This window comes from Penicillium nucicola, assembly GCF_028828085.1.
Source record: "Penicillium nucicola strain IBT 29836 chromosome Unknown utg000010l, whole genome shotgun sequence".
Classification (NCBI taxonomy): Eukaryota; Fungi; Ascomycota; class Eurotiomycetes; order Eurotiales; family Aspergillaceae; genus Penicillium; species Penicillium nucicola.
In genome coordinates, this window is record NW_026643134.1 from 3,386,219 (window position 1) to 3,400,824 (window position 14,606).

Consider the following 14,606-nt stretch of genomic DNA (forward strand, 5'->3'; position numbering starts at 1 on the left):
TGAAAACAAAAACGCTCAACAGGAGAAAGACAAAAGGTAACATATGAAAACAAATCTAAAATCAATGACTGTTCTTCTCGTTCACAGCCTCTTTCACCTCTTCCTTCTTAGTCTGGAGGAAAGTGCTAATCCAAGCCAACGACTCCTGCGACAAGACCAGGCTGGTGGTAACCACGGCCTTACCAGAAGCAAGGACGCCATCCCCACCACACTTCTTATACTCAGAGCCATAGATATCATAGACATGGTGCTTCACCTCGCCAGCCAGACGAATTGGCATCGAAGCGCCATTATAGATGGAGCCACGCAGCTTCTGGGTATCCTCCTTGATGATGGGGAAGCGAGAATCGATCTCAGTCAGACCCTTGTCACCGAGGGAGTCGGCCCGAGCCAAGTAGGGAGCGACATAGCTGTATGGGCCGGAGAAGTAGGGCAGGACGGGCTTGGCTAGACGGGTGTAGCCCTTGTCGGCATACTGGATGGACTTGGCTCCGTAGGGGTTGCCCTTGTAGAAGTCGATGGAGTCTGAGATGAGGGGGTAGGAGACGAGGTGCTGTGATGTGTTGGTGGGCTGTCTTTGTATGGGAGGGTTGGGAGATCTGGGAGCGGGTGTATACTTACGTCGAGGAATTGGGAATGGTGCTTCTCGCCGTTGACGGTGGGTTCACCCATTGTTTCTGCGTGTGGCATGAAGATGGTCACTGGGAAGATGAGGGAGAGAGAAGGATTAGAAGAAAAGAAGAACAGAGAGGGAGGAACTGGTAGAAATGGGAGTATAGAGCGAATTAGGATTTTCACATGTGATAGGCCTTAGCGCTGTGCGATATGTCTGGTCTTGTTGCCCACGCCAAGTCCCGGTTTGTTTGTGTTTTGGAATTGATTTTTGGGGGTTATTTTTACATCGCTTAGCTTCATTTTGTAGCTTCTCTTCTCCTCCTCTCTCCAACATTACCCATGTTCTCTATGATGGTGTATAGTGTCTACTGTGTTATATCAACTCTCTCACATGTGAAAGTGGGTCCACCGTTGACGCATTTGGTCCCACTTGACGGATGCGGCTATTGTCTGTTGATTTTGATATCTATGAGATAGTTCTGATATGAGTCTGATATGAGTCTTGATGCGGATACTAACCTGTATATTGGTGTTGAGATCACGACTCGCTGCGGGAACCTTGGAAAGAGAGAAACCTTGTGCTTATCTCCAGATCGGGGAGAATCCCCATGCTGAGTTTGGACTCTTGAAGGCCTGGGCAGTCGAACACCTACATTAGTGAGGTACCCACATCGGTCTGAGCGCTCTTCGCCCCTCTCTGCTCTTTCTCTTCTTCCCTTTTTTCTCTTTGCCGAAAGTACGTAAACTTTAGTCCTGGCCGGATTGGAGATTGTTCTTCCGGCAGCCCGGGGACGTGCCACTGAACACCCGGTTGATTCGCAGTTTCATCCGATCCTCGGCGCTTATACCCGTGTCGCCTTCAATACGGTTTATGTTGAGCATAATTGTCTGGGCATGTCTGAAATCTCGATTTTGTCGATGTTGTGCTTCCAAGCATTACCTCACCCGAGGTTGATACCTACCTACTTAGGTAGGTCACTTCCAAGGTTAATGGCAAGCAGAAGCGGCCGATAGTCCCAGTGCAACCAGAGGAAACCAATAAGTTCCGCATCTCATGGACGTGCAGAAGCACATGAAGAAGCACAAGCACAAGGACTGTGACTCGGCTTACCAGACCAGGACCTATAGTGAAGCCGAAGGGAGATGAGAATCAAAACGGGATCCCGTCGGGCAACCCACTCGATTAAGCTACTATGTAGATCTTCCATCGTGGGTCTTTTTTCTTCTGTTTCACTTTTCACCCTGAGCCTGTGATCCTACACCGTCTCACCGTCAATCATGATCTCCCCACCCTCCCTTTCTGCTCAACCTCACCGAGCTGGACCAATAGCCCTCACACCGTGGAGCCATGATATGCAAAACGTCGCGCAGTGGATGATCAACGTAGAAGTGGCGAACTTGCTTGCCTGATAACTGAGTTCATGGATGCAAATCCTGATACGTGTACATCTATATCCATGTTCATTACAGGACACCCAGTAGACAGGATACGACATCTCCCACATCATTGGTCAATGGCACAACTTTACTCCTGAAAGACCCCTCTACAAAGCCCTCTGACAGGTGAGCGTGGGGGGCATGAACTCGGCTATCAAGGTGCATGTCCCCTGTACACGATAGACAGGGAGAAAGAACCAGCCTTACGAATATCCCGGAAGCCCGTGATCCGTACATTCTACATTCCAATCAAAGAGACCAACGCACCTGTCTCACATGCTAATGCTAATGCTAACTCGCCTACAACGCTATAGGGTGAGCACTATGAGCAAGTCCCAACCCTGGAAGTACTGTAACGCGATCTGGCAAGACATGAGACATGCGATATGCCATCATGATGGAATTGTGCTGCCTCGATTGCCAACTCAGAATCACATGAATACATGAATCGGGGGGCGATGCAAACGGGTTACATTCCTGTTTACCGACTCTTCTTGAACTTATCAAAGATATCGGTAGGGGTGTGTTTGGCCAATGGGAGCGGTGGTCAGCCAATTGGCGTGCTTGGGATGGTTTCTTGCATTTGCGCTTACACTGCTCTCTCTTTTTTGCCCTCCCTGGGTGATGAACTTACACGTCAACATGTTTGCCAAGGGAGGCGCTTTTCGGGGCATGTCCTTTGCATTAGGTGTTGCAGGTTATGTATGATTTTTTTGTTGGGGCTGTCTAGGCCACGCCACAGGACGGGATGGAGGCCGAATCTTGTCTTGGGCTATTCTCTTTTATCATGTGATTGGCGTTATGCAGTTGAGTTCTTGTCTTGGGCGTGTTGGAGCATTCATTTGTTTTATGCATATACTTATAGTTGGAGGTCTACGGGAGCAAATGTTCGGGACAAGTAGTACTTCAATTGGTCTATTCATCCTCTTTTTTTTTTTTTTTCAAGATTTCTAAGAGGATTTCAACTTTTCTCTCTCTTTTTGTTCTTTTTTCGAACACAGCAAATCATATCATACTAGGAATACAAGGAATTTCAAGCCATTGACAATATAGGAGGCTTTTTCACTTCTTTCAAACATCAAAATCGTTAAAGTCGAACGTCACAGATCTACCTACGAGGAAAGCAGCAGCACTGAATTGTACCGCATACAACCACGCAAGTTTGCACCCGCAGCACTGATTTACCGACGAGAAAAGGCACGGCGCACGGTATTGTTACGCAGACGATAAGACATATTAGTAAAAGCAACACGGAACCGGCGACGGCGAGAGAGTTCAGCTTCGATTCCAGCAGCCGCAACTACAGGCACATCAAGAACGCTTTCAGAGTGACTCACTCCAGGGCCGAGAATACTCGAAAGGGAACGAGAAGCAGTGAGACCACCAAGAACCAACGAAGGCGCATCGTCCCGAAGGACAAAAGCCCAAAGCCAGTGAACACTAACCGTAGGGTCAGCATGCATAACAAACCCCCACAAGTCCCAAAAGCCCCAGTCAACGTAAAGATCGACTCCAGCCGCGCAAATCCGAAACGAAACCCCCGCATCCCCGGCCACATTCATGAACGAAAGGCTCACAGAAGCGCGAGAAAAGGGCGGCGCCGGGCAAACGTAGTTCAGTCTCTCTGGTCCATCTCCAAGGGCCTCCAGGTCTGCCTGGATGTAAGTCCAAGTAGAACGATGATGCAACTCAAAGTACCTGCTTTGGTAGGTGTCAGTGTCATGGTTGGCCTGTGCAGCGCTCAATGCCTAAATGAAATAGGCTGGACTTACCCATCGTGAAATCTCCACGATCGCGGTCTCCCCAGAGCCTTCTCTTAAGACCTCGCAGCGCATGACCTGACGCGTGCACATTTGGACAATTGCGCGAGGGAGATTGGTTGCTGGGTCGATGTCGTTCTACCAGTTTTCCTCTGAGGACAAGCGTACCAGGGACAGGCTCCGGGCGTTGTGGCCCGTTGCTATCCTGCTGCGATGCATAGATGAGAGTGGGAGATGATACTTGCCAAATAGGGATTGAATGTACTCGTGATTTTCTGTTCGATGGGGTTGAGGGCCTTTTTGTACGTATTTGGTAGGTGTTGGATCCAGTTGAGGGGAAATTAAAGGACAATTGAATCAAAGGATTCTTTGTCTTCTTTCAGGTCTTCGTGATAATGGCGTTGTGGCTCTTTGCAGGTAAAGAATTGGACTGAAAGACTCATTGTTCCTGGTGACTCTGGAATTTGAGAGTAGATCCAGATTCATGGATAGCAATGCTGGTCGAGATCGAGGGGAACATATCAAAGGTCATGAGTAGGTTGCTTGAAGGGCTGCAGAATCATGTTCAGTATATTGGCGGGTGGGGTTGACATGCGTGAATGAACTGTGGAGGAATCAATTGCCTTGAAGTATGGAGCTTAGGACCTAGACCTTTGGACTCGTGCCCTAACTTGCGTCTAATAATAGCCAGCCGATCAAAATGTGACTATCGGACAATACTGGAGAAGTTGAGTTGGGGTCAAATCAAAATCTATCAGGACCATCTGATGAGTGAAGCATTGGGAGTGGCGAAGAAAACTACATGGCGGATGGGATATCCCTCGCGAGGACGAGGAGGACAGTGGTTGCAGTGAACCTCCCTCTACATCATTCAGCATGGCCAGAATCAAACCGACCAAATCTTCACAGGTAATAGACAGCGTTGATTTTGAAAATAATTGTTCATATTTTCCATTTCATTCGGACAGACACCAGGTATTGTAGTGGCGTCCCTCGTTAAATCTGGAATTCATCGATACATTCCCGAATCTGTTTCCAGCTATGGTGTATGTTTTCCCATCCCATGCTCGCAGGGACCGAATGTGCTCGATGGTTTTTCGACCTCGCCTTCACCTAGACCCGTGCGCTCAAAACGACAAAACGCCCAAGTGAACCGTTCAGAAACCTGTTCGCCAATTAGTGATTGTCCAATGTAGACATGTGTATCCAAAGTAAACGTACGCAGGGGAGTGAAGAACCAGCGGTTCTTTCCGCTGGTGTAACGGTCCTCAAGAGCCTTCTTGATGGTCTTCTTGGCGTCCTCGCGCTGGGAGACCTCCTTGAAGGTGTCGTTGGAGACGGTTCCCTTGAGACCCTCGAGCTCGAGAGTGTAACGGGTGGGCATCAAGTGGTTGTAGTTGACGACCTTGATGAAAGGCTTGATGCGGCTGCGGCGGTCGACGAGCTTCTTGCCCATACCGCGGGTAACCTTCAGGGGGTAACGCTCGATACCGGCGACGATAGCGTAGGAGAAGGGGTGCGACTTGGAGCCAGAGTCGTTAGGCTGGACAATGACGACCTGTAAATTCGAAAATGCCTGATTAGCATTCTGAAATTTTTCTTGTCGCGCTTTTTTTTTTCTTTCCACCACGTTGCACTTGTACTCGCTTCTTCTCGAGTCCATCGCTTGCAAGTCGTTTCTTTCTTTCCATGCGCATTCACATCGGGGGATCAGGATCTTTGTCGTACCTTCTTACCGGCGTAACGGCCACGGGTGATGATGGCCACACGGCCGACTTTCATGACTGTAATTCCATCAGCATATAGATCGAGGGTAGTATGGTAGAGACGTACACTTCATTTTGAAGGTCCCGGGGCGGCGAGGTTGGGTGGTTGTCGAGATACGGAACGGTCACGATCGAAGTGTTCGTTTTTTCGGGTGTGAGGTAGAGGGTTTCAGGGCACAGTAGCGATTTGTGTGCTGATCCTTGATTGGCTGACTTACCGACAGATGGCAGCTAGCCCTTTTGAGGATTGTTTCCCCATTGGGCCCGGATTAACAGTGATTAGATAATGTGGGGCCTCACCGCCCAGAGTCACCTGACCCGGGGCAAGGCTGCCCAACTGCTGAGTCAGTTGTTTACATTGTCGCCCGTTGCTATGGGCCCAAAGTGATGTGTACAAGGCCGCGCAGCTTCCCTGTTACTCTCCACCTGCTTTTATCAAGCTGATCTCCCGGTGTTTCTCCATTGTTCATCGAGAGTTATCTTGCTTTTGCTTTGTTCTTCCCAGCGTTTCTCCCTTGTGTTGATATGCCTTGATGACCTTGCTTTTATTTTGACTTTGAACGCATACTCCTACATTCCTGTTGTCCATATTGTCAATACCGGCCTGAGACATCTTGTCAATCCATTCACAACTACATCATGTCACCCCAGGATAGGGATCTCCCCCGTGATCGGGAATTGGTTAGGCATTCGATGACATTATCCGATTCCAAAGTTCCAATGTAGGTTCGCGCAAAGGACGCATGACATATGCCCTTGATCAGATCCATGAGTGACTTCAAACAAATGCTAAAACGCGGTCTACGCAGGTGGGACAGCTCGGATCCTGAGCGCGCGCCGCCGCCGCTGCCAATGAATCCTCGATCAATGAGCCCTATGAGCCCTGGCGCAACGAGGTCTAATGTTTCTCCCAATATTCAAGCGGTTGCCGCGAAATTCACAGAGCGCTCCAGCGAGAATACGCCCAGTTCCTACACAACAAATCCCATGCCACCCAAGGGCTCATCGCCTGAGAGATCGTTGGTGAAGGGCCAGCATAAACGTATGCAATCACTCCAGCCTGAAGATACCCGACAAGACACGCGATCCGAATTCTTAAACTATCTTGAGAATCGATCACCTGAAAGGCCTCTTCGTGCCACAATTGTTGACCCGACGAAACCACGGGATCCAAACAAGTCAACTAGCTCCCCTGCGCTACGTCAAGATGCAGAGCGCGACATGAGCTACTCCCTTTCGAATCGATATCTCTCCAAACCCATCCTAGGAGAAAGTACTCCACCGTCAGCCACCATGTTAGCTCTTCAAAATATGCAGCTTCCCATAGACGCCGACTCTCCTTCTCCATCTAAACCCCCGAAAATGATTACAGGACCGATGGAACCCAGACCTTCGATCCCCAATACTGCGAGCATGGACTCCCTTTCAACCCAAATTCACAGCTTGACCGACATTGCAAGTAGCCTTCAACGCGAAATGATGAATTTGAGCCGACGCAGCAAGGACAATGCTACCGATTTGGTAAGCCTCAAGGCCGCAACCAACGCTCGAGACGAAGATATCCGCAAAAGCCTCAAGGATCTGTCTTCTCATCTGAAAACCAAGTATTTGGACACCGATGCTGCAAGGTTTGATTTCAGTACTCTCTTCAAGTCTGGAGATGGGTCTAACCCTAAGGATGCGGATAGTTCTCCCCAGTCCAAGAGAAGCTACTCTGTGCCTCGGATGCCTAGCCCTAATCCCTTCGCGTTTGACCGGGACTCATGCGTGTCCCCTTCACCGATTTCCGACGGTTCGGCCGCCCTCGCCTTGCTCGAAAAGGTATTGCGTGAAATGGCAACCAAAGAAGGTGAGGAACGACTTTTAGAGCTTGTGGAAGAAATCAAATCCCGTCCCGCTGCGAGCCCTTCGGACAAGGATGCCGACACTCAGGTTACTGCCATGCTCGAGGAGATTCTCAATCTCGTTAAAGAAGATCCTTCGAGCAAAGCCCTTGTGCGATCCCGTGCCATTACCGACAATCTCGATAGCCTCCAGCCTGAAGATGCCCACCCCGAGGGTACGCGTTCTCGGTCAATGGGATCTATGAATCCAGATGTTGTACGTGCACTTGATGTTTCTAAGACTGATAAGATCGATGGCTCTGTATCCAACCCCGAAGAAGTTATGGCGATTCTCCACAGTGTCAAGAATAGCGTCATCGAAGGCGGTGGTATGACCAACGGCGTCAAGAGCCTTGTCCGTGAATTACGAGGTGAGGTTCTCGGAATGGGTAGAGAACTGGGTCGACGTCTCGACGATATCGAATCTACTCGCGCGATCGATCAAGCCGAGGATCAACCGCGACCTGCTGGACCAGAAGAAATTTCAGCCATCGTCAATCGCAGTCTTGACGACCTCAAGGAGCAGCTGGCTGCTACTATCAACGAGAGTCGCCAACAATCCTCCGACCTATCTGAGTTCCGATCGACTATGAATAGCGCTGCCATTTACTCTGTTGTGAAGAAAGCCCTCGATGAGCTTGAACTTCCCCAACCTAATGCCGAGCCCCGCGGTGCTGAAATGGACAGAGAAGACATTCTCGAGACAGTCCGCGAGGCATGGGAAACTTACAAGCCAGAGATTGAATTCAACAACTTTGGTCTGGAACGTGATGAAATCCTCACCTGTTTGGAGGAAGGTTTCAAGTCTCATCAGCCCCAGCACGAGTCTGTCACCTACGACCAAGTCCTTGCAGCAGTTGAAGATGGCATGCAAAAGTTTAACCCGCCACAAATCGAACAGCCACCTGGTATTTCCCGCGACGAAGTCATCCTGGCTATTCGGGAATGCCTGGAGAACCAGCCTGAGCCTACTTCTCGTGGTCTGGACGAGGAACATGTCAACCACCTCAACTCCATGCGTGATCAGATTCTCGAGTCGGTTGTCACTAGCTTGGCTACCCATAGCGCAAACGCTAGGGGGCTTGGTGAAGATGATGTCAACCACCTTTACGCTATCCGTGACGAGATTATGGACGCTGTGACTGGACTGAATGAGGGCTCCAAGTCGCTGGACGAGACTCATCTCCACTCTATTCGCGATGAAATCATTGAAGCTGTCACTGGAGTGATGACAGCCCAGAGTACAACTTCTCGATCCATGGACGACGAACATGTTAACCATCTGACTTCCCTACGTGATGAGATCCTCGAAGCAGTCAATGGAGCCATGGCTCTTCACAACGAGGCCCCTCGGTCTGTTGACGAAGACCAGAACCATATTGGACACCTTAATTCCATTCGTGATGAGATTCTTGGGGCATTGGCCGGTTCAATGGCCCAAAGCACACTCAGCAAGGATTCATTTGATTCCGGACTCGGTCGTGACGAGATTGTCAGTGCCGTGTCTGATGGTCTTGAGGCACACTTCACTGCAGCCAAGGAGATGGATGAGCCACACATTTCCAGAAACGATGTCATGCACGCCGTCAACGAAGCCTTTGATGCTCAACAATCTGCTCTGAGCATTGCCCCTCAAACAAACGTCTCACGCGAGGAAATTATGAATGCCATCGCAGAGGGCATCGAGGCATCGATGACCGCCCAGCAGTCAGCCCTCACCACCGATGTGCAGCAGAGTGTATCGCGCGAGGAGATTTTTACCGCCATTGTTGATGCTATCGATCACTCGCAAGCCTCTCTCAGCAACAATGGTCAACCTGGTATCACCAAGGATGAGATACTGGGAGCAATCGTGGATGGCATGGAACATTCAGCAGCCTCCAAGGAACCAAGTATCTCCCGAGACGAGATTCTGAATGCGATTGCCGACGGAATCCAATCATCCAATGGTGGTGGCGGTGATCGAGCTCTCACCTTAGCTGGTTCTGAGCATGAGGATGAGAAGCCTGCTCCGATCTCTCGGGAGGAGATCTTCAATGCAATTATCGACGGTATTGAGCATTCGCAATCCTCCCTGAATAAGGGTGTCGAGCCGAGCATCTCTCGCGATGAAATCCTCCATGCAATTGTGGAGGGTATTGAGCACTCATCTAGCCTTCAGCATTCAAGCGTTTCACGTGAGGATATTATCAGTGCCGTTGCAGAAGGAATTGAAAATTCGAACACCACTCAACAATCAGCTCTTGCAACTGTGCCTGAACCCTCTATCTCTCGCGATGAAATCCTCAGTGCAATTGTGGAGGGCCTTGAGCACTCCTCTAACCTTCAACAGTCAAATATTTCACGCGAGGACATTATCAGTGCCATCACAGAAGGCATTGAGAATTCAAACACTAGCCAACAATCAGCTTTGGCCACTGTGTCTGAACCATCTATCTCTCGCGATGAAATTCTCAATGCAATTGTGGAGGGTATTGAGCACTCCTCCAACCTTCAACAGTCAAATATTTCACGTGAGGATATTATCAGCGCCATCGCAGAAGGCATTGAGAGTTCGAGCACTAGCCAACAATCAGCTTTAGCCGCTGTGCCTGAACCGTCCATTTCGCGCGAAGAAATTTTGAGCGCAATCGCCGAAGGCATTCAAAATGGCAACTCAGTCACACGTGAGATTGAGTTAAACAAGGATGATCTCATGGATGCGATCACGGCTGGTCTCCAGGAGGCAACGAGCTCCACAACCAGCAACGTCGGCGGCGAAGTGATGGAGCGTCTTCAGGATCTGCTTGAAGGCATGAAGGAGGAGTTCAAGCAATATTCTGCCGCCAACGGTAGAGACACAGAGCAGGTACTTGATGCCGTCAAGGATGGTCTCGACGTTGTCCGCAGGGAAATCGAATCTTACGTGGTTACAGCTGGTGAACTTTCAGGCAAAGACGAAGTCATCGACACTGTCAAGGAAGGATTCCGCCTTCTCCAGGCCGATATGGAGAAGACCATTACGGACACCTCCCTCACCAGCAGCTCTACGGGTAACCCCGACACACCCGAGCTTTTGGATGCCATGGAGAAAGAATTCGAACACTTGCGAGGCACAATTACCACTCTTCTTCTACGTGAAAACGCCACTGCAGATAAGGACGAGATCATCGACGCTATCAAGGATGCCTCTGAACATAACAAAGGCAGCTCTGGCAACGAAGAGGTGGTTAACATGATCAAGCAAGAGTTTGAGAACCTCCGTGATCGCATGGACTCAAGCGTTGTTCGAGCTGAGCCAAGCGCTGAGAAGGACGAGATTATTTCGGCGCTTCGTGAGCACTTTGACACCCTACGAGAAGAGACCTCGCGTAATGGAAATGAAAGCACATTGTCCACTACCAGCGAACTTCTGGACGCATTCACCGATGGTGTCGACTCGATTCGGGACGACTTGAAGAAGTTACTCGAGAAGCCGGCCGAGTTTGACAGTTCCGAGATCCTGGAGACCATCAAAGGCGGTCTTGCGGATTTGAAACTCGAAATGGAAAACCTCCGCGAATCTCAGAAGGAGCCCGAGGAGGGTGAGCGCGGTGGTGAGCTCATGCTTGCGAACGAGACCCCCTCTGCGGAACCTGAGAATACACTTGTTCCTGACATCGATGGTCTCAAGGCGCTGATCACTCAGCTCCAAGACAAGGTTGAAGCAATCGAATCCACTCCCCGTGCCGCAGAGCCCGCCGAGGATGCACTCAAGCAATCGCACCTTGATGAAGTTCTCATGGCCATTCAAGAAGTCCAGCTTGCCATTGGTGAGATGAGTGCGCAGAAGAACCCGGAGGATGACAACACAGCCAAGAAACAAGATACCGAAGCCCTTGAGCAGTTGCTCCTGAGCACCAAGACTCAAATAGATGAGCTGGTCTTTCCCTCGCCGGACGAGGTCGCAACTTCTGAGCAGATTGGCGCCCTGGAGACTATGATCCGCGAAGCCAAGGACTCTATCGCCGAGTTCTCTGGCCGCATGGAAGCCGAAGCCCCCACCAAGGCTGAGATCGGCACTTTGGAAGGTCTTATCAAGGATGTCTGGGTTGTCTTGGACGAGCTGAAGAGCAAGACTCAGGACGGGGAAGAAGAGGAGAACCCCGAGAAGCTAATGAAGTCGGATCTTCAAACCGTCGAAGCTATGATCTTCGAGGTCAAGACTCAGGTTGATGAGCTGAAGCTCCCTGATGTCGAGACCCTCCCCACCAAGGCCGAAATCCAAGAGCTTTCAACTCTGGTTCACGACTTCCGTGAGAAGATGGAAGCAAACAACGAGTTAACTGCTCAAGGATTCGATGCTCGCAAGATCGAGCATGGTGGCCTCGCCGAGAAGATCGATGAAAAGATTGAAGAGGCTAAATATGTTGTCGGAGAGCTAGGAGATGAGCTAAAGAGCAAGCTCGACGGCAGCAGTGAAGGCCTGGGTGAGCTCAAGCAGCTGCTCGAGGGACTCGCAGTTACTGCCGAGAATTTCAGCACCGTCGACAACATCAAGGAACTGAACGACCTCATTAATCGGGAATTCGAACGTGCCCGCGGCGAAGAGGATGCAGGCAAACTTGAAACGGAGGAGCGCGATGCTGCTGCCCTCGTCAAACATGATGAGACGCGGGCCGCCATTATTGTGGAACTCGGAGCCAAGATTGATGAGAAGATCACAGAAGTCTTGGCCAAATATGAAGATGCTCATACCTCGCTCCATTCCAAGTTCTCCGAGACTGAAGAGCGAGACCTGGCACACACCGAATCGCTGACAAGTACCAAGACACTTGCCGAGGACATCAAGCTTGTCATCGGTTCTATGGGTGACACTGTCAACGAGACCTGCGAACGCATAAGCGAGGAAACCAAAGTCCTCCTTGGGCGCGTTGATGAGTCTCGTCAGCAAATGGAGGAGATGCACAACGACGTCAAGGCTCATCGGGAGCAGTCTCAAGCTGATACTGACAAGGCAGTCGCTGCTACCGATCGAGTTGAGAGCAAGCTTCTTGAGTTCCACCCCCAAATTTTGGAGAGCGTACAGGAAATTCTTTCGATTGTCAATCAGCACTACGATCACTCGCAGAAGTCAGCCGAAGACCTCAAATCTGAGCTGTCGGCTCTACCTGCCAGCATTCCTCAGATGCTACCTGCGCTTCCTCCACCCGAGCCTGAGCCCGAAGAGACAAGCCGCACTCTTGCGATTGAGGACACCCCTGTTCAGAGCAAGCTCGACGATCTCCTGGAGCATGCTAGAAACAGTCAAGTTCATGATATTCTGAAGACTTTGCTTGAGCACTCCAAGAATGAGGATGTTCACGAAAAGTTAGATAGGGCTCTACTTCAGCCTACGAAAGATGACGAACTGCACGAGAAGCTGGACCGGGCCTTGCTTCAGCCGACAAAGGATGACGACCTGCATGAAAAGCTCGATCGGGCCTTATCCGACACCTCGAAGAATGATGAGCTCCACGAAAAGCTTGACCGTGCCTTGAACCAAGGATCAGAGTCCAACGATCAGATATATGAGAAGCTTAACCAGCTTCTAGATCACGCCACCAATGGCTCTGGTCCTGTGCACGAAAAGTTGGATGCTCTTCTCAGCCGCCCGACTACTACAGCGGATCCAGAACAATCTTCTACGCAGATGATGAAGCTTGACGAGATGCACAAGGATATCATGGAGAACGCTCGCCGGATGAACGAGATGTTTGCAGCTCAGTCAGTGATTGTTGCTGAAGACACCGAGAGAAAGCGTCGTGAAGCCGAGGAAGCTGGCATCGCATTGGAGCGAAGAGTTGCACAGCGCGAACAAGTTGAAGCCGAGATTGTTGGCTTGGGCGAAGAAAAGGATTCTTTGTTGAACATGATCAACCGTCTGAGAGCGGAGAAGGAAAACATGATCAAGCAGAACAACAAGCTCAGCAAGGATCTCTCCGGTCTCGAGACAGCGCTCGAGATTCGCCATGAGGAAATGCGACACATGGAGGATCGTGCCGATGGCCTCGAGAAGCGCATTCTGGAAGGTGTCCTCGACCATGCCCGCACAGTGCTTCTGAGCCGATCCAACAGCCTGCAAGCCATGAACCTGAAGAGGAACCGAAGCACACGCAGTAACCGTACCTCTCGCTCCGGCGCCCGCAGCCCCAGTGCAAACAGTACGGCCAGTACCGCCAAGGACAACAAGGAAACACGTAGTCTCCTTGGAAATGGCGTTGGAATTGCTCTTAAGCGCAGAATGCCCACTTCTCTCCAAGGAGCCACAGCCGCGGTGCTACCCAACATTGGAAAGGAGCGTCGCATTCTCAGCTTGAGTCACGTCACAGGCAACCGTGGTACCGATCGCCAGGTTAGCTCCAACACCGGTATTACGAATCTGAAGCGCAGCCATTCGGTCAAGTCGAACGCTCTACGCAACACTTCATGGGCCGGTCGATCCTCTGTTACAAACAAGGAGAACGAGCCTTTCCACGAGGAGGATGAGCTCGCCAGTGAGACGGAGAACGACACTGCATCGCACCGCAGGACAAGCTATGCTGGAAGTGAACGAAAGACCAGCTATGCCGAGAGCCATGCTCCTTCGGACCGCAAGACAAATTATGCTGAGAGCAACGCCCCTTCGGACCGCAAGACAAGTTATGCTGAGAGCAACGCTCCCACAGAGCGGAAATCAAGCTATGCCCCTAGCAATGCTCCCTCGGACCGAAAGACTAGCTACGCGGAAAGCAATACCGGTACCGAACAGGACACAGTCTATGCTGAGAGCAATGCCGGTACGGAGCGAAAGCCAAGTTACGCCGGCAGTATTGCCGAGAGTGTGGTTACCGATGTTACTGATCACCGTCGTGTCAGTGGTGTGACCTCTATCGATGAATATGACGACGCGGAAAGTTCGGTTATTCAGCATGATCAAGAGGACCGAGACGATGATATCTCCATCGATGGGTCCGAATCAGCAGACGATGCGCAGACTGCGTATGGCGATGAACATTCTGTGAATGGAGATCACGACGAGAATGTCTCTCGGCAGATCAGGGAGGCTAATTTGGCTGCTGAAGCGGAAGTCTTGAAGCTATTGGCTCCGCCTAGTGACAGCGGCCTCGGCACTGATGTTGCCGTCTAGTGACAGTTGTATTTGCACG

General features: G+C 50.7%; 4 protein-coding genes across 4 annotated transcripts; 1 reads left to right on the plus strand and 3 right to left on the minus strand.

Moving 5' to 3' along the window:
- Positions 1-61: 61 nt before the first annotated feature.
- N7511_009838 (putative pathogenesis associated protein Cap20) lies at positions 62-672 on the minus strand (the record flags this gene model as incomplete). The annotated part of the gene is made up of 2 exons (XM_057132215.1): positions 62-553; positions 622-672. 2 exons carry the CDS (start codon positions 670-672, stop codon positions 62-64), a joined length of 543 nt encoding a protein of 180 aa, XP_056980203.1.
- A 2,561-nt stretch (positions 673-3,233) lies between these two features.
- N7511_009839 (uncharacterized protein) lies at positions 3,234-3,905 on the minus strand (the record flags this gene model as incomplete). Its single annotated transcript, XM_057132216.1, has 2 exons — positions 3,234-3,800; positions 3,825-3,905. 2 exons carry the CDS (start codon positions 3,903-3,905, stop codon positions 3,234-3,236), a joined length of 648 nt encoding a protein of 215 aa, XP_056980204.1.
- Positions 3,906-4,706: 801 nt separating this feature from the next.
- N7511_009840 (60S ribosomal protein eL27) lies at positions 4,707-5,751 on the minus strand. Its single transcript, XM_057132217.1, has 4 exons — positions 5,646-5,751; positions 5,541-5,596; positions 5,034-5,370; positions 4,707-4,977 (listed from the first exon to the last, which is right to left on the minus strand). The coding sequence occupies exons 1-4, from the start codon at positions 5,650-5,652 to the stop codon at positions 4,970-4,972; spliced, it is 408 nt and encodes a 135-aa protein (XP_056980205.1). The 5' UTR covers positions 5,653-5,751; the 3' UTR covers positions 4,707-4,969.
- Positions 5,752-6,217: 466 nt separating this feature from the next.
- Positions 6,218-14,587, plus strand: N7511_009841 (uncharacterized protein; the record flags this gene model as incomplete). Its single annotated transcript, XM_057132218.1, has 2 exons — positions 6,218-6,300; positions 6,388-14,587. 2 exons carry the CDS (start codon positions 6,218-6,220, stop codon positions 14,585-14,587), a joined length of 8,283 nt encoding a protein of 2,760 aa, XP_056980206.1.
- Positions 14,588-14,606: the final 19 nt, after the last annotated feature.

Excerpts from the sequence above, each read along its gene's own strand:
- N7511_009840 (XM_057132217.1), bottom strand. Across the intron at positions 5,371-5,540 it reads GCCGTTACGCCGGTAAGAAG|GTCGTCATTGTCCAGCCTAA; the intron begins GTACGACAAAGA and ends TCGAATTTACAG.